This window comes from Canis aureus, chromosome X, assembly GCF_053574225.1.
Source record: "Canis aureus isolate CA01 chromosome X, VMU_Caureus_v.1.0, whole genome shotgun sequence".
NCBI classification, from domain to species: Eukaryota; Metazoa; Chordata; class Mammalia; order Carnivora; family Canidae; genus Canis; species Canis aureus.
Window position 1 is genome coordinate 796,408 of NC_135649.1, and position 20,380 is coordinate 816,787.

Genomic DNA, 20,380 nt, shown 5'->3' on the forward strand with positions numbered 1-20,380 from the left:
GTAATTATTTGACATGATAGTAGTGTATTATATTTGATTTTTAAAAACAGTTCTCACCTTTCAGTGACACAAACGGAAATATAAAGAAATGATACATTTTGTATTTGTTTCAAAACAATCACCAAGCTATGATTTGATGGTCGTTGCGGGTGATAGATACATGAGGGTCGCCGTACGTTTCTCTACGTTCAGGTATGTTTGAAAGTTTCCATAATAAAAACTAAAAACAATCTTTAAGTCCTTATGCAAGAGACAACACAGAGGCTCGTACCATTTTCATTTGGGGGTGGTTCATACGCATTGTACGCAAAATTACCTAGGTCGCCTCAAAAGAAGGGAAAGGATGCAGATGGATGAATTCTAAAAAGTCCCACACATCCATCAGTAGGTACAGTTTCCAAATCCAACCCAATACTCTCAAGGTAAGGAAAAAGGCAAACATTTTAAAAGAAGCCCTTAAAAAAACATACGTTTTGCAAAAGTCACCTGCAGGTTTAGTGACTGATTCCAAGTTTTCTGCATTCTCATAACTCACAGAGTCTCAAATGATTCTTTGGATCAATCCCTTTTGTGGGTTCATTTACGTGAGGTCGTCATCCTTATATTCTACAAATCCTGAATACCTATTACGTGCTCAGTTCCACGGGTGTGACGGAAACACACGAGCCTTACCCTGCAGAAGCAGGTGTTCCAGCGGAGGCTGCACACATGGTGATGGTGACAGGCCATTACAACCAGATGTGCCGAGGTTCCCAGCATGTCTCTGTGTGTCTACAAACTTTTGTTTTAAAGAATAATTCTAAGGGTTTGGGCCATGTGACACAGCAGATTATGTTTGACGATGGAAATAACTGACTTCACACATGCTTTTGCTACTGTTCTCAATTCTGAGTGCCTGGAATGCCACCTCCTGAAAGCTCTGGCTCAAATGTGAGGCATTTCACACCAACTAGATGAAGAAATAGAATTGGCCCAGAGGAGCTATGGCTACCCCTAAAGTTTTCACAAGAGGTAAATAATACTTCATATTTCGAAGCTTAAAGCCTTTTCCATGAAATAAAAATCCAAGAGCTTCTTACCTCTCCTACGTAGTCACTTATTTTGCCATGAGAAAAACCCCTCTGGAAACAGCCACGAGTTGCTGGATGCTGGAAAACGTCCCTGGATAAGATCTTCATGTCCCTAAATGATTCATAAGTCTGACCATCCGATGACGTAGCTATGATACTTGGTTTCCCTCAAGACCTTCCCACCAAACACAATACCCTCAGCTCAGCACACATATACCTTTAGCACAAGTTCATTCCATATTCAGATTTTTCGATGCTAGGGCTTATGCTGCCATTTTGTCAGGATACTTACAGCAAGTATATAAACAACTCTCTTTCTGTAATCTAAAACCAACTAAAAAAGAAAGGAGACACCAAGATACCAAGTCTTTCATGCTTAAAGGCAAATGTATTCAGTTCCTTTCCATGCAGCACATCAGGTATCTATACGTTTGCGATTTTTTTTTTCCCAAATCAAGTTCGGGGCAACCTTTGAGGATCCACTCATCCTCCAAGGTGAGCCATCTTGCGTACCAAGCTCTGTTACGCATCTTATACGGGAGGGGAAAGGAACGTTTTTGTTGACCTACAGGTTAGTAAGTGGGGAGTGTGCAGGGAGTAGAGCTAACGCCTATGGGCTCTTCCGTTGCCACCAAGCTCACAGCGGGGCCGTGTCAGCTTGTACCGACAGATGTCTACAGGAGCCATTCGGATACGCCACGGCAGAAGTCATGGAGAAAGAGGAGAAGCAGGAGAGACTTGACGTCTTATGATGGAGTGCAGAGGCCGCTGGCTGGAGAAAACAGGAATCACAAAAGTGAAGTTGTCCTTCTTAGGATGCCATGCCAAGCAGAAAGCCTCCGAAAAATCCCCCAGTCACTAGAACGTTCTTCTTCACAAACGACACGACCTAGAAACGGAAGAGAGCACGAGTGGCTTACTTTGCCAGGGATAGTATTACTACGACTCACATCTCTATCACCTGTGCGATCCCAACAACCCCCTCGCTGGGTCTCTGGCTCCAGGTGGTGGCAGGGGTGCTAGTTTGACGCGACTGAATTCAAGAGACGTTTTCGAGATGGGACTCTGACTGGATGACTGGCCATAGGCGGCCGAGGAGGAGAAGCCAAAGCAACTCCTTGGCTTCTGTCCTCAGTTGTCTGTGAGAGAGCCAGGAAGTCGGCCTGCGTGCTGTCTCAGGAACAGGGAAGGACAGAGTTCACGGGGACGCTCCGGGGCAAGAGTAAAGCCGTGTTCAAGAAACCGGCTACGGAGGCGACTGCGTTTCCGATGTCACTCCTTCGTTCTCTCCACACCTGCTTCCCAACCGAGGCTGCTCATTCGCAAGTCTCTCCTCCAAGTCTCTGTGTCCATCCTCCACCCCAAGGACAACCATCAGCTTAGACGCTCCTCACCGGACAACACGTCCAGCACCCTGGCCTAACCATTTCTTATTTTTTTTTTTTTTTTTTCTAACCATTTCTTAAACTCGAGTACAGCAACTCCATGTCCCAACCATACAGGCCACTCACACCCTGACCTGCTCCAATCTACCCCGTTCTCCTGGGACTCGCCGGCGTCCTTACCCCACCATGCCTAGGACTCCCTGCGTCACTTCCATGCCCTCTGCCTTCACCGGGCCGCACATTTCCCTACTTGACGTAGCACCTTTTGCCATCTACCTACCATCAGGAGGAATGAAGAAAATCATACAAAATCCCGAAATAATTATTGTTTTCATTATCTTTACTTTCTTACTTCCTACTCCTCAACTTGTTACAGTTTGGCTTTCAATTCCACCCCCCCCCCAGAACTGCTGCCACTGAAGTTACTGATGATTTTTATTGCTAAACACTGAATTCATCATCTTCATTCCCTGGCTCCCCAAGCTTGGTGGGAGGAACCAGCCACTATCCCTGGGGCCTGTGACGGTGCCAGGCCACGCATAGGAATACAAAAATTTGTGGATTAAAGCAATTCCAAACCTTGTGGCTAGTTTATAACAAGTTCCCTCTGTGACTCAACAGTTAGTTCTTCTTTTTCTTAAGATTTTATTTAATCATGAGAGACACACAGAGAGAGAGGCAGAGACACAGGCAGAGGGAGAAGTGGGCTCCAATGCGGGACTTGATCCCAGGACCCCGGGATCACGCCCTGAGCCGAAGGCGGACGGCCAACCGCTGAGCCACCCGGGCGGCCCTCAACAGTTAGTTCTAATGGAACAGTAACCTTATTCTGTTTATTATACATACTTCCCATGTCATTAAAGAAGTTTTCAACAGTCGTGCATTACTTCTGTATACATGTGAGTAGTCAAGTTCTGGCAAAATGAAAAAAGTGTCACTTTTATAACCGTGACCTTGAGACAAGTGGATGGAACTGGGAGGGACTCTCTGCACCCCTGGGCCCTTGGAGATGCCACCTTCCACTCTGGGCAAAGGACCAGCTTTGGCCTACCACCCACCTCCTTGCAGAGACTGCCAGTAATGTGCCTGGCAAGGTGGACTTACCTGTTCAGTATTTTCGAATCTAAGTTATTCATCACTCATCTATCTGCTTTTCAACTTCTAAAAACTTGCTGACATTTCTTCTCCTATGGTATTTTTCTCCTGTTCTCTTGGTCCTTATGGGTTTAACCTGTTTTATTTTGTTACCATCATTTGGCAATATTTCAAGGACAAGGCCTGTTTCGATTTACCTCTAAATCCATCATCTGCAGTTATTCCATCTGTTTTCTCTGTGAATCCAGAACACCATTGCTCCAGGCCTTAGAAGGTGCAAGGTGCCTTTTTGACACCTCGATCCTACTTTACTTCTCCCCACTTCGGTGCACTTATTTCTTTGGGACATTTAATGTATTTCCAAAGGTAATCAAGAAGTGCCAGAATACATCCTTTTAAAAAGGAAGGACTTCTTCTGTCCCTTCCAAGGGCCAGCCAATATAACCTAACCTGGTTTTCGCGTGTTAGAGCAGAGGTCAGCAAACTATAGCCTGAAAACCAAATCCAGCCTGCTGTCATTTTTAAATAAAGCTTCGCTGCAACACAGCCACACCCACTTGTCTACATACCGTGTATGCCTATTTTCATGATACACGGTGGAGTTCAGTAGCTGTGACCGAGACCCCAGGGCCTACAAAGCTGGAAACATTTATCATCCGGTCCTTTACAAAAAAAAAAGTTGCAAACCTCTGAGCTACATATTCCTGCTAGTTATGTGTGCGTGTAAAGGATGGACATTTCAGAGAAGAGTGTGCATGGAGACAAAGTATGACTTCAAACCATCTACATCTCACTTGCTGCAAGGACTGATTCCAGACATGACCAATCCACATATGTAAACATATCATTCATTCATTTTACAGTCATTCATAAACATGTCATTTACATACATCACTGCCTGATAAGAGTCACCAACACTTCAATCACCCAGCTTTAAAAGACTGCCTCCTAGGGTGAAGAGATGCCATTCACAGCTGACATTCTGCTCCGTCTACCCCATTGTCCACAGTCTTTTCACACTGCAGATGAACAAAACAAGACTCACCTCCTCTGCTTTGCTTTTGACCTCCGTAGGTATCTGGCTGCTCTTACGGATCTTCAGCTGCTCCTTGGCTTTCTTCATGTCCTTCTCCACTCGCTGCCAGTCAACCTTGATGTAACCAGTATGGTTTGCAAGCTACAGTTTCAACGATGATAGCCAAAAATAATAAACACAGTTCTTTAGGATTGATCACTGAAGCACATCATCAAAAACCATTCTGACTTTCCATTGTTTGAGACATTTGCCATCCAGCTCACTGCATGACAATGATATTCAGTTCACATGTACTCAGTATCCACCCAACACGCAAGGCTCTATGCCTGACGCCGGATCAATAGACTGGCCTTCAATGACTGTTGGCAATTATTTTACTCTTTATTTATACCCTTATCCCCATCTACAAAGTTTTAAGTTAGCTTAAAAATATAAATTGGTAAAAAGAAAATCAGAATTGAAAGTCAAGATGTAAAGTGAAGAAACATGACAAAGTTATAGCCGACTTAATCACTGTTGACTCAGAAAGAAATCTTCTAGAACATGGCTCCAGAGGTTTCTCATGAGCAACTTCATGTAAGAGGTGCTGAGAGAAACACATCCGAATATATGTCTAGAGCATGCCCCCTTCCCTCCGTGGAGACAGCAGGCACTTTGGCACAAAGTAAAACTCAGTGAAAACAATTTCAATGAGAATGTGTGAATAGGAGCAAACTGATCTGGGTATGTTGTCTTCTGATGGAATAATGTTAACCAAGGAATAAAGAGTCACTACAGCCCATCAATCAATCTTTCATCAATATCACTTCTCTCCACCGAAGTTTTGGTAAGTCACATCTAGCTGGATTTCTCAAAATATGTAAAACCGAGACTTCTCTCTCTTTGATCTCTTCCTGCATTGTTGCTCTTCTTCTAGTGTCTATTTTAGTTAATGGCACCACCTACTAATCAGTCACCCAAACCAGGCTGGAGGAAATATTTGCAATACAGGTAATGAACAAAACATTAATACTCATAAAAAGTGTGATTCTTCTCCAGATCAGAAAGGAAGGAGCCAAACTGCTGCTATTCATAGACACGTCTGTCTACATAATTTCAAAGAATCCAACCAAAAAACGAACAAGAACTCCTACATCTAAAAACTGAGTTTAGGCTGGCAGCACGGAGGCCGCATGATACCTGGGGTTACTGTGAAAGACATGAGCCAACAGGAGTTTGTCAGAGCTCTGGAGCCTTTGTCAAAATGTCTAGGATGTTCAGCTTCCGAGCGAATGAGTGGACACTGTCAAGCTGGCTAAGCATAAACAGCTTGCTCCCTATGATGAGAACTGGCTGTATACACGAGCTGCTTCCACAGCACGGCATCTGTATCTCTGGGGTGGCGCTGGGGTCGCCTCCAATGACCAAGATCTATGGGAGACGTCAGAGAAATGGGCTCATTGCTAGCCATTCAGCAGAAGCTTCAAGAGCGTGGTCCCCTAGAGGGGCTGCAAATGGTGGGAAAAGACCAGAACTGCTGGACAGCTGGCAGCTGCCAACAAGAAGTATTGCAACAAATGCTAGGCTAATAAACTACCTCATTTGCCAAAAAACAAAAAAAAAAAGTGAGTTTAGCAAGGTTGCAGAACATAAGATCAACATACAAAATCAGTTGTATTGTTTCTGCTAGCAATTAAAGCAACTGGAAATGGAAATAAAATTCATGATTTACTATAGCTGTAAAAGTATTAAATACTGGATAGAAATCTAAACAAAAATCATATAGAATCTGCATGCTGAAACCCACAAAATGGTGAAGAATTTAAAGAACAAATAAATGGAGAGACAGGCCCTGTATATGGAAATGAAGACTCAAAATGATGTCCAATTCTTTCCAAGTTGAGCTATGAAGTTCCTGCAATCCCAACCCCGGCAAGATGCTCTGCAGATAGAAACAAGCTGGTTCTAAAATGTGCATGGAAAGGCAAAAGAACTAGAACAGCCAAAACAATTTTGAAAAAGAACACTGTTGGAGGTATCATAGTGCCTGATTTTAGGATTTCCTATGATGCTACAGCAATCAAGATGACAGTGGGGGGATCCCTGGGTGGCACAGTGGTTTAGCGCCTGCCTTTGGCCCAGGGCGCGATCCTGGAGACCCGGGATCGAATCCCACGTCGGGCTCCCTGTGCATGGAGCCTGCTTCTCCCTCTGCCTATGTCTCTGCCCCCCCCCCCCTCTCTGCCTCTCTCTCTCTCTCTCTCTCTCTGTGAGTATCATAAATAAATAAATAAATTTTTTAAAAAAGAATCCAATTAAAAAAAGAAAAGATGACAGTGGGATACTGAAGAAGGGACAGACCCACAGATTAATGGGACAAAATAAAAAGTACAGAAACAGATAACCCAATTTAAAAATAGGCAAAGACCTGAATACACACGTATGTGGACAGCAAGGAAGTGTATGAAAAGATGTTCCCCCCCCCAAAAAAAAAAGAAAAGATGTTCCACATTAGGAGTTGTATCATTATGAGTCCAACTGGAAGACTGGCTTGGGGCTGAGGGTATGTGGCCAAGGAAAGCCACAGTGTAAGTGAAGGCATAAGGTATCTAGGAATGAAACCAAGGCACAGGTGTAGAAGATGTATAAGAAAAAAAAATTGTAAAGTCTACAGAAAGACAATGAAGACCTAAATAAATGGAGAGAAAGCATGTATTCACAGATGATTCATCATTCAAGATATTGATTCTTCCCACATTTACCTATATGGCTCCCATGCAATTCCAATGAAAATTTTAACACAGCTTTTGAAAATAATCAACAAACCTGTTCTAAAATGTATATGGACAAAAAATAAATAAAATGTATATGGACAAGCTAAAAGCATAAAAGCAGCCACAGCACTCCCGAAGGGCGTGGGGAAGAACATCTGTCACCAACTGTCCAGCCTTAGTAAACATTGGAAGTTGACCAGTGAAACAGAATAGAGAAACTAGAATCAAAACCAGCCATATACAGGTTAATCTGTGACAACTGCCACACTATAAATATTGAGGAAAGGAAGACAATTATGAGTATGAAAGAAAGGAAACTGGATCCCCACATCAATGACAGCAGGCCTCACCTTCATCCCTCTGGTGACCAACAGCATGAGGACACAGCACTGACTCCCCGCGTCCTGCCCACCTCCCCTAGCAAGGAGACATCCCTGTCCTCCCCGGTTATCTGACTCATGCAATCCCAGAATCCCACTGGGGACTCTTGCAGTACCGACTGCTTCCGTCAGACAGGGCCCCCGAAGAAATGGAGGGTACACTCAGGCGCAGACCTTTGTACCGCCTATAAATACTGAAACACTACGCTGTACTCCAACTAATGTTGTGTGTCAATTAAATGTCAAGTGAAAAAAGTTTAAGGTGAAAGAAAAAAAGATATTTCAAAGCCACATGAAGATACATACAAAGACAAACCTGGAGCAGGCTGCAGAGAAAAGCACAGAGATAGAGGACTGACTGCGGGTCTGCTGGCGACACAGCCGCCACTGCACTTGTGCCCGAAGGGCTGAGAGGAAGGCGAGGGAAAGGTGGCGGGGGGCCCTCGCCTTGCAGGGAGTCTGACCGCCCCCACCCCGAGAGACAGAGAGAGGCCCAGACCTGCCCCAGCCTGCTCTGCTTACACAGCTCCACCACCTCCTGCCTGCAACTGCATGACACCTGCAGCCACAGGCACCCACCCTTCCCTCCCCAAATTCCTGACCCACACAAACTGTGAGAAGTGATTAAATGACGGTTATTTCGAGCACTAGGGTTTGCGGGAATTTGTTGTGTGGCAATAGGATACCCAACTCGCCCCAGCCCTGGGCACTGCCCCGGCTGCCAGTCACCAGCCTTCTCCTCGCACACAATGAACTTTCCCCTGACCCACCTGGGAAACCCACTCCACCTGCGGTTCAGAGGTAGCACTACCCCGCTAAAAGGAAGGCTGTCAACTGTAGGAGGAGACCAAGGCCTAGGAGTTGGGAGACTGTGGCACAATTCAATGAATTATGGCTCCTACAGAGCAGTGCTTCTCAAACTCTGCTCCACGTTAGAATCACCTCAAGAGTTTAAAAATACTTAGATGTGCAAGCACACCTTCCACCTAAGACATCAGGTGGGGAGGGGGATGCGGCGGGCTCCGAGCGTTACTGTTTTGTAAAACTCCTTAGGTGATTCCAACGTGGAGTCAAGTTTGCAAAGCAATACTACAGTGCGGCCTCAGAGAACTGTATCTAGTAGTCCTGAAATAAACTCTGGGCCGAGAGGACAAGAGAGGACATTGGACTGGACTGTCATTTAGTCCTCATTTCTCACTGAGTGCTCTGGGATCGATGTCCCCTCTGTCAAATAAATCGTATCACAGGGCACTTGTACATGCAGTACACTTTGTATTTGTGGAATCATACTTAATATTTCAACTGGTCTTAAAGACCCTGTAAGGGAGCTATCATAGGAATATGTACTATGTCCCCATGTTATAGATGATAGAACAAAATGTGACTGATTGAACTGATGCAGTTTGATTCAAATGGTCACCGGCATTTCAAATAGTGCACTGAAAATAAGTGCAAAGGCTATTCTAGTGTAATACCGCCAAGCCTGTATTATAGCTCCTCAAACCACACTCCTAACGGGCAAGGGGGATTTCCAAACATCTAGGAATATTTTGCATACGAACCTGAAGGAGAAAAAATCCACCTCCTACAGCTGTTGCAGCCAACTTTCCAACCTTCTGGAATATGAAACCCGTGCACCTACAAAAACCAAACCAACGTCAGACAAGTTGACAGGCTGTCAAATACACATGACCATGCACTTCTAACAATGTTCAGATCTTACTTACTGTCGGATGATTCGCCAAGCAGAGAGCAGAGGCTCTGAACTCAGAAAGACCCTGATTCAAATCTTGTCTCTACCACTTACTAATTTTGTGGTCTTGGGAAAATCCCTTAAAACTTTCAGGGTGCACTTTTAAAAGAGGACTCCAGCTACATAGTGGAGCTCAAGGGGGAAAAGCATAAAGGCAAATATCCCCCTAGGAAATTGGCAAGAATGAATGGACCGCCAAACTCTGCAAACTAGTAAGGGACTCTGGCAAGATCACAGTATAAAAGAGGAATATACAAACCTCAATTGTGTTTCTATATATGAGTAATGAACAATTAGAAACTGAAATTTAAAAATATCATTTACAATAATATCAAAAATAAGATATGCAAGACCTATAAAAAATTGCTGAGAATACTTAAAAGAAACCTAAACATGGTTTATGGATCAATGCAATCCTAATCAAAATCTCATCAGGTTTTTATTGGAATTGGCAGCAAGCTTATTCTAAAATTTGTATGAGAATGCTGTGAACCCAGAATAGTCAAATCGACTTTGAAAAAGAACAAAGGTATAAGATTTATCTGATTTCATGACTTATTATAGAGTAACAGTGATCAAAACAGTGTGATACTAAGCACAAAGACTGACAAATCCACTAACAAAAACTGCAGGGGCACCTGGGTGGCTCAGTTGGTTAAGTATCTGACTCTTGATCCCAGCTCAAGTCTTGATCTCAGGGTTGTGGGTTTAAGCCCCACATTTGGCTCCACACTGGGCATGGAGCCTACTTAAAAAAATAAAAATACTTAAAAAAAAAACCCTAAAGAATTCAGAAACAGGAGTACAGTGGCTCAGTCGGAAGAGCACGTGACCCTTGTTCTCAGGGTCATGAGTTTTGAGCTCCATGCTGGGGATAGAGATCACTTAAAAACAAAAAGCTTGAAAACAAAGTTCAAAAATAAAATAAAATAAAACAAAGTTCAGAAACAGACATATAGTCAATCGATTTTTGACACAGGTGCAAAAGCAATTCAGTGTAGAGCAGGATGTCTATTCATCAAACCATGTGGGAATAATTAGATGTCATATGCAAACAAGAACATGGATTCCTTACCTTGCAACATACACAAAAAGTAAATAAAAATGAATCATGGACCTAATGAAAAATCTAAACCTAAATACTCTCTGGAAGAAAACATAAAAGAAAATCTTAGTGATCCTAGGTTAGGAAAATATTCTCAGACATTAAACCAAAAGCTAGAGCTAGAAAAAAAACAAGTTGATAAATTACATTTCAAGGTTAAGAACTTCTGTTCTTTATTGTTAAGAGACTACAAAGCCACAGAGCAAAAGAATGTATTTGCAAATCACAAATCTGATATAAAACTTGTATCTGGAATATATAAAGAACTCTTGTGCCTCTGTAATGAGAAAGCCAATATCCCAGTAACAATATGGAGAAAAGACTTGAACAGATTCCTCATCAAAGATATGTGGATGGCAAAAATAAGCCCATGAAAAGATGCTAATATCATTAATCATTAGGGAAATACAAATTAAAACCACAGTGAGCTACCAGTTTACACCCACCAGGATGGTTGTAATCAAAAAGGCATAGCGCCCAAGTGTTAGTGAGGATGTGGAGCTACTGGAACACTCACACACTGCTGGTAGAGGTATAAGATGGTATAGGCATTTTAGAAAAGTGTCTGGCAGGTTCTTAAATTAAAGCATCCCACCTATAATCCCCACCCATGCTATCCCTAGGCATTTACGCAACAGAAATGAGAGCCTATGTTCACACAGACTTGTTCACAAATGTCTGTAGCAGCTGTAGCCCAAAGTGGAAACAAACCAGGGTTCATCAAAGGTAAATGGATAAACAAAATGGTTCATCCACACAATGAACTACTACTGAGCAATGAAAAGGAATGAACTACTAATTAAAAAAAAAGCATAGATGAACCTGAAAATTAGTATGCTAAGCAAAAGAAAGCAGTCAGACAAAAAAGAACACACACCGTATAATTCCTTTTATGTATGATTCTAGAGGATGCAAAGTAATCTATAATGATAGAATGCAGATCGGTGGTTGGTGAGGGCATTACAGGGATTATGGAGAGGTACAAAGCAGCTTTTAGAGTGATGGATGGGTCCAATACCTTGATTGTGGTGATTTACTGGTGTGCATATGTCAAAATTCATCAAATTGTATACTTTATTTTTTTAAGATTTTATTTATTTATTTGAGAGAGAGAGCACATGTGAGTGCAAGAGAGCAAGGCTGAGCATGGGGAGCAGCAGCAGAGGGAGAGGGAGAAGCAGGCTCCCCACTGAGCAGGGTGCCCAATGCAGGACTTGATCCCAGGACCCTGAGACCATGACCTGAGCCGAAGGCAGACGTTTAACCAACTGAGCCACCCAGGCGTTCAAAAAGGGATGACAACTTAAGAGAAAAATCACAAAAGATTAAAATGAGACTTTATCAAAGAAGAGATCCAAAACGGTCAAGAAGCATATGTAAAAGTTACTCAATGTCACCACTACATAGGGAAATATAAGTGAAAACCATGTGAGGTACTGCAAAAATCTCAGTCTGGCAGTATCAAGTGCTTACAAGACTGGAGAGCATGAGAACTCCCAATCCTTGTTGCTGGGAGGGTAAAGTGTCACAGTCCCTTCTGGATAGCACTCTGACATTACCCAGCAAAGCCGAATGTACTTATATCCCATGACCTAGTAATTCCACTCCTAGGTATAGACCATCCAAAATATGCATATAGGGCAGCCCGGGTGGCTCAGCGGTGTAGCGCCGCCTTCAGCCCAGGGCCTGATCCTGGAGCCCCAGGATTGAGTCCCACGTCAGGCTCCTTGAATGGAGCCTGCTTCTCCCTCTGCCCGTGTCTCTGCCTCTCTCTCTCTCTGTCTCTCATGAATAAATAAATAAAATCTTTTTTAAAAATGCATATATACACACCAGGAAATTTAGACAGAGTGTTCATATCAGCACTATTTAGCCAAACACTGAATCAACTCAAATGTCAGTCATCACCTAGATAAAAATACTGTGGGGGGATCCCTGGGTGGCTCAGCGGTTTGGCGCCTGCCTTTGGCCCAGGGCATGATCCTGGAGACCTGGGATAGAGTCCCACGTCGGGCTCCCCGCATGGAGCCTGCCTCTCCCTCCTCCTGTGTCTCTGCCTTTCTCTCTCTCTCTGTGATAAATAAATAAATCTTTAAAAAAAATACTGTGGTATGTTCACGCAATGGAATTGTATATATGAAAGAAAACAAAGAAACTACAACTACACACAAAACAAGCTGATCAAAAAGGCAAGATTCAAGAATACACATGATTTTATTTATTTAAAGTTCAAAAGCAGATAAACTACAGTATATATATTTTTTAAACTACAGTATATTATACACTGATAAGATTGGTGTTAAAATCACATAGAAAAGCAAAGAAATAACTGCATGACAATAAGTGTAGCACTGATCTCTAGAGTTTTTGGGGTGCTAGTCACGTTTTAAACCTGAGCAGTTGTTACATAGGTGTTTGCTCTATATGTATTCATCAGAACGTACACATATCATACGTACTGTTCTGTATTTATATTATCTTGTACAATAACATTTTTTTTAAGATTTTATTTATTTATTCATGAGAGACACAGAGAGAGAGAGAGGTAGAGACACAGAGGAGAAGCAGGCTCCATGCAGGGAGCCCGATGCGGGACTCGATCCCGGGTCTCCAGGATCATGCCCTGGGCTAAAGGCAGGTGCCAAACCGCTGAACCACCCAGGGATCCCCAACATTTCTAAATATAAAAAGTAGAGATGATATTGATGTATTATATATTCCTGACTAAATTTGCTATTAAACTTTTTGAATTTATGACAAATGAAGCCATAAGCTGTGTCACATTGAGGAAGTTATCCTGTGACATGGCTAGTAAGTGGCTAGCTCCTAGTTATACCACTTCCTAGCTATGTGGCCCCGGGCCTATTGAGCCTTAGTTCCTATGAGAACAATTACAGTGCTAATTTCCGAGTTGTTGTGAGAAGGAAATATCTATTAAATACTAAGATATTTGTGTTATTTGTATTCTCTATCTCTCAATGTAGAGAAAAGCGAACGCTTGTATACTCTTAGCGGAGCTATAAATTAGTACAGCCATTGTGGAGAATGATATGGAGGTGCCTCAAAAAATAAGATGTAGAACTAGAATAGGATCTGGCAATTCCACCTCAGGGAATATGTATCTAAAGGAAATAAAAATCTAATCTAATTCAAAAAGATGTCTGCACCCCCACATTCACTGCAGCACTATTTACAACAGCCAAGTAATGGAAACAACCTAAACGTTCATCAATGGATGAACGGATAAACAGGACATATACACACACAGAGCACACACACAATGTAATACTATTCAGCCATAAAAAACAAAATCCTACCATTTGTGACAACATGGATTGCTCTTGAGGACATTATGCTGAGTGAGGGAAGTCAAAGACAGACAAATACTATATGATCTCATATATATATACACACACACACACACACACACACACACAATCTAAAACAAACAAACACAAACCTCATAGAAAAGTGATCAAACTTGTGGTTACTGGAGGCACGGGGTTGGGTTAGCAGAAATTGGATGAAGGTGGTCAAAAGGTACAAACCTCCACTTAGAAGTAAGTATTAGGGAGGTAATGTACAATGTTATGAAAATGCTTAGGAGAGTAGATGCTGAGAGTTCTCATCACAAGAAGAAAATTATTTTCCTCTCTGTTTATTGTATGTGTATGACATGATGAATGTTCACTAACCCTACTGTGGTAACCATTTCACAACATACATAAATCAAACCATCATGCAGTATACCTTAAACTTATACAGTGATGTGTATTTATTTTTCAATGAAACTGGAAGAAAAATGAGGATACACAATACCAGTACCAATTTCAGAGTTGTTGTGAGAAGGAAATGAAATATATAAATACTCAAAATAGAGCCTGGCATATAATAGACACTATGTTTAGGTGAATGCCACACATGAAGTGATCAATTGCACAGAAGTCAACATGTTCTCATTAGTTAAGGAGATGGTTCCTGTAACTGCAATACTAAATAAGGCAAAAAAAAAAAAGACACTAGACATTCTTTCTTATCACTTACCATCCAGTGACACCTCCAATTAACAGCTGCGTTGCCACGCTATATTTTTCAGCTGAGGGCCCAGATTCCTGCCCAAACAGCTTGCGCCACCATGGCTGCTTTTTAGCAAATTCTGCAAGGTCCAGTGACTCCAATTTTCCCTCAAAGTTTCCTACAAGAATTGAGATACTGAATAAGAAAATACTTAGATTTATAATGAATCACAATTCTTAATCAGAATAAGAGAATTTTAAGGAAATGGGTATTGAAGAACCTGCAAGTATCATTTTATTTCAAATGGCAAAATAACTCTGAAATTGTGGCTAGCAACTTCTAAAATCAACAAATAATACCTATCTTAGAAAAAAAATAAGTGGACAATTTAGAATTAGTACTCCGGGTTTTTCTCTCAAATTTAAAAACAAGCAATGGATGTACAAAAACCTGACAGTAATAATAACGTATCCTAAATGAAATGGATTTTCTTCATTTGTGTCTCCTTCTCAAGAGTAAATATCTCAATACCATTTAGCCCACAAATTCTTACTACTATATGGATCTCCACTGATAATAAAGATAGAAAGTAATGTTTAATTGAGCTGTTACTATTTACCAGGCAATGTGCTAAGCAATAAACATGTATACCTAATTAAATCTACAGAACATAGTAGGTACAAAACAAGGTACTATTTATTATCCCCACTTTATAATTAAGAAATGGAGGCTCAGAGGTTAAGTGATTGCCCAAGAAAGGAAAAAGAGTCAACAAGATGTCTGATCCCTTTCCCTGTGGGAAGACAATGTAGGGATAAATTTAAAGAATGATGCACAAAACCTCTCCACTGTAAACAAAACACCGCAGAGAGGGAAGATGACTGAAATTAATGGAGTTACATACTTTCTCTTGCAAGGCAGTATTTTTAAGACATTCATTGTCCCCGTATCCAGCTACAGACTTCATGCCGTCCGGGTCAAAAAGGAGGTCTTTATCTAGAAACCGACAAGCTGGTTCTAAAATGTATATGGAGATGCGAAGGCCTACCTAGAATAGTGTTCCCAGCGATGATGGCAAATCGCCCCAAAACTTCATGGAGCCAAGCAATCATTTATTATGCTCTTGGACTCCGTGGCTCAGGATTCCAACGGGATATGGCATTACAGTCCATCCCTATTCCGTGAAGTCTGCGGATTCAGCTGGAAGACTTACAGGTCAAAGACCTGGAATCATCCCCAACATATGTTCAGGCTGCCTCTCTATGTGGGCTCATTCAGACTTCCTTCTAGCATGCTCCTAGGCTGCAGGGTGCGTCCCCAAGGGAGGCAGCGAGAAACTAGAGAGTGAAGGAGACTGAAGGCCAGGCACAAGCTGTGTTCATTATTTAACACCTGGCCCCAGAAGCCAAGTAGTGTTACTTCCACCACGTTCAGTAGAAGCAGTCACACATTCCCACACGGATTCAAGAGGGAATATATAGACCCCATCACTGAGTGGGAGGGGTGTCAACGTCTCACTGAGGAAAGAGCCAGTGGACTGAGAGAGATTGTCGTGATCGTTTAGGATAATACAATGTGCCACAAGCATCAAAACAATTTTGGGGAATAAAAAAGAACAAAGTTTGGGGCCCCTGGGTGGCCCAGTCACTTAAGTGTCTGACTCTTGGTTTCAGCTTAGGTCATGGTCTCAGGGTTGTGAGATCCAGCCCCGGGGAGGGCTCTGTGCTCGGTGACGAGCCTGCTTGGGATTCTTTCCCCCTTGCTCCTTCACCTCACCTACCTGCTCACATGCTTGTGCTCTGTGTCTCTCTAAAATAAATATATAAATAAAATGTAACCCCCCGCAAAGAACAAAGTTCAAGGACTTTCAAGACTTCCTATAAAGCTACAGTGGAATAAAGCTCCCTCACAACAAGACTTATAAAGCTAGCATGTTGGACAGTGTAGAACTGACACACATATATGAATGGGAGAGAATACAGAGTCCACAAGTAGATGTACACATAGTCATTCAATTTTCAATAACATGGCATCAAGGTAATTTAATAAGGAAAGAGCAGTTTCAAAAAATTGTTAGAACTATTGGGTATTTGTAATAAAAAAAAATAAAAGGCTATGATCTCTAGTTAGATCATACAGAAAATATAATTCAAGATGGATCATAGATTCCAATTTAACAGAACCAAAATATGGATGTTTGAGGAACAAGGTCTTCTATGTTTTTACAAATAGTTACATAAAAAGTATCTTTTGAATGTAACATTAGATACCAGTACAAAAGAACAGTAAAACATTACTGCTGTGTTGAAAAAATTCTCTCGGAGTTAAAGAATATCACTGAAAAAAAAAAAAAAAAAAAAAAGAATATCACTGAAAACAAGAACGAAAAAAAAAAAACACCAAGAATGAGTTTTGAGGTTTTTTTTTTTAAAAAAACATCTATTAATTTTAGAGCGCCTGGGTGGCTCAGTTGGTTAAGTATCTACTTTCAGCTCAGGTCATGATCTCAGGGTCCTGGGATTGAGACCTGCATCCCACTGGGCTCCCTGCTGAGTGAGGAGTCTGCTCTTCCTCTTCCTCTGCTTCTCCCTCTCCCTCTGCTGCTCCCCCTGCTTGTGCATGCTGTCTCTCTCTATCAAATAAATAAAGTCTTTAAAAAACAAGATTTATTTATTTTGCAGGTGGGGGGAAGGGGAAAGAATCTGAAGCAGACTCTCCAACCCGTGCGGATTCCCACGTGGGGATAGATCTCACGACCCTGAGATCACCACCTGAGCTGAAACCAAGAGTCCCATGAAGCAATCGAGGCGACCCTGAGTTTTGTTTTAATATAATTTTACCAGGCCCCTCAGCTCAATAGGAGGCTCCAGCCAAAAGAGGGATAAAATCAGAGGCCTTTAGTTCATTCAAATTCATTTAGTCATTGAACAAATTGTGTAAACCAGTATGTAGAGCAGAGTCGTTAGTCTTGCTTGTGAGTCCACAAAATAAATGACCACAGGATTACGTGATCATCACTATGATAAAGATCAAAATTCACGATGCCGACCTCAAAGTTCTCTCACAACCATTTCCTAGGAGCAAATATCTAATCAACCTCTATATTTTAGGTGAATGACAGCAGTGTGGTCTGCAGGAAAATAATCATTGTGCACTCCAATCCCTTAATCACGTCAATTCGGTGGGGGTGCCAGTGTTGAACAACCAGCTGGGGGTCATCTGCAGTGTACATCCATTTGCACGATGCATTCAGTCTCCCTGAGTGTGACATCATGGAACTGTGACATCATGGAACTGTGACATCAGTGCACCCAGGGTTGGAGAGAGATGCACAGTAGCATACCATACTGTCATTTCCATCACATCGACGCAATACACGTAAATCACGTCAAGAGCATGGATAACAGTGAACAGTAGCGAATAATGAGCAAGTGGTGAATTCTGAATACCTCCACTGCCTTTGTTTTGAACATAATCCACGTAATTTTATGTTTATATACTCGGGTTTCCATGGTGGCTGCGTTGGGCAACGAGATCTCGCGAAGCAGCACTGAATTGAGTAGAACCTGAAGCAGGGTGATCAGCAGAGTAAGAAGCATGACTCAAAGTCCCGCTGCTCTGTGTATTTTATTATAGGGAATGTTCCTTCGCGCGGAGTAAATAAATACAAAACCAACCCAAAAAGTACGACTCCATGCGTATTAGTCTTTCAAAACCATCAGTAGCGAAGAGGAGGCTCCTTTGCGCACAGAACGAGGCCGGCCCGGGGTCAAAGACGCCGCCTTGCTGTGAGCGCGCCAGGCGCCGCCGACCACGGGGACGGCACGTCTCCGGGCTCGCGCCGCTCGGGGCGGCGCCGGAAGGCCGACCGCGCCCGACCCGAGCCAACACCCCGGGGCCGCTCGGTCCCCGCCCGGCGCCTGACCTTGGCCGGATCCGGGGGGCGGCGGGGTCAGGGGCAAGCCCGGGGCGCCCTCTCCGCCCAGGCGCCGCCCGGACTCCCGGGGAGGCTCCGCCGGGACCCGCGAACGCGGAGCCCTTCCCCTTCCGGAGCTGAGAAAGGCGGCTCCCCGCGGCGCCGGCGCTGCGCGCGCCCGCCCTTACCTTGACTGGACGCGGCCATGTCGGCGAGCCCGTCTCGCGATGACACCCGCGGGGCTTCGGCGCGGTAGGACGCGGAGCGGCGCGCCGTCATCGCCGCAAGCTGGCTTCCGGCACGTGGGGCAGATGTTTCCATTCCCACGGCCGCAGCGGAAGAGGGCGGGCTGGGCGCCTCGGGCCCCGCCCCCCGGCCGCGCGCTGCGTCACAAGGCTCCGCAGCCCCGCCCCGGAGGGCCGCCGGCGCGCGTGCGCGGGGGGCGGCGCCCACGGGGGAGCTCGGCGGGGGCGGCTGCCCAGTAAGGCCCGGGGGCCCCATGGCTGTGGGAAGAGCCCGCCCGCCTCGGCGCGGCAGCTCGCGGAGCGTCGAGCACGTACTTTCCAGGGCTGTGTCCACGCCGCTTCCGCACGGCGGACAAAGACGCGGCGGAACCACTGCAATTACAATACGTAAGAAGCGCTTTGAAAGCAGCTTCCCTGCCTGCACCGCGTGTGAGCCCTTTAACGCCGTGCGGGGCGCGTCCCCCCGCGCACCCCACTCCTAAACCACTCCTGCCCCCACACGAGCCCAGTTAATGGCCAGTTCACCGTTCCAAAAGCTTGGCCCCTAATTCTATGGCGTTACGCTGCCAATTTTTTTTTATAAATTTATTTTTTATTGGAGTTCAATTTGCCAACATATAGCATAACACCCAGTGCTTATCCCATCAAGTGCCCCCCCCAGTGCCCGTCACCCCTTCACCCCCACCCCCCGCCCTCCTCCCCTTCCACCACCCCTAGTTCGTTTCCCAGAGTTAGGAGTCTCTCATGCTCTGTCTCCCTGTCTGATATTTCCCACTCATTTTTTCTCCCTTCCCCTTTATTCTCTGCCAATTTTTATTTGGACTATTTGGGGGGGGTTGGGTTATTGGTTTGTATGAATTACTCATATATCCATATGTGTGGTTTTCAAATATTTTCTCCTGTTCAAGGATGCCTGGTGGCTCAGCGCTTGAGTGTCTGCCTTTGGCTCGGAGTGTGACCCCGGGGTCCCGGGATCCAGTCCCGCATGGGACTCCCCGCAGGGAGCCTGCTTCTCCCTCTGGCAGTGTCCCTGCCTCTCTCTGGGTCTCTCAGGAATAAATAGATAAAATCTTAAAAAAAAACAATAAAAGGTCATTCCCATCACAGCTCTCCTCTATTCAAAAACCTACCATGACTCCCTATTGCCCTCAGTGGGGAAGGCAAACTTTTGCTGAAGCGCGCCCTTCTCGCTGACACTTTTCACGACCGTCCTTTAAAATTGCAACCTGGGGCAGCGCGGGGGGCTCAGTGGTTTAGCGCTGCCTTCAGCCCAGGGTGTGACCCTGGAGTCCCGGGATCGACTCCCACGTCCCGCTCCCTGCTTGGGGCCTGCTTCTCCCTCTGCCTGGGTCTCTGCCTCTGTCTCTCTGGGAATGAATGAATGAATGAATGAATGAATAAACAAACTTCAAAAAAATAATACAATCAAATGAAATTGCAATCTGCCACATCCCTTCTTCCCCTTCCCCTGCTTACTTTCCCTTTGTGCACAGCACTGGTTTTACCTTATCACGTGTTGTATGAGCTACTCATGTGTGACAAGTATGGATGATATTAATTTCGTGTATTTTTCAATCCCGTGTACCCAGCACGTGCAAGTAGAACATAGAAGTTTGGAGCAGAAA

The 20,380-nt window shown here is 43.9% G+C and overlaps 1 protein-coding gene across 2 annotated transcripts; it reads right to left on the bottom strand.

Annotated features, from left to right (window-relative positions):
- Positions 1–1,438: 1,438 nt before the first annotated feature.
- On the bottom strand, positions 1,439–18,857 carry FUNDC2 (FUN14 domain containing 2). Of its 2 annotated transcripts, none has more exons than XM_077888610.1 (5): positions 18,699–18,857; positions 14,622–14,772; positions 9,282–9,357; positions 4,596–4,727; positions 1,439–1,959 (listed from the first exon to the last, which is right to left on the bottom strand). In XM_077888610.1, the coding sequence occupies exons 1-5, from the start codon at positions 18,829–18,831 to the stop codon at positions 1,882–1,884; spliced, it is 570 nt and encodes a 189-aa protein (XP_077744736.1). In that variant the 5' UTR covers positions 18,832–18,857; the 3' UTR covers positions 1,439–1,881. The 2 variants fall into 2 exon arrangements, with proteins under 2 accessions (XP_077744736.1, XP_077744737.1); XM_077888611.1 differs by lacking the exon at positions 18,699–18,857 and adding an exon at positions 15,643–15,721.
- Between the last annotated feature and the right edge of the window lie 1,523 nt (positions 18,858–20,380).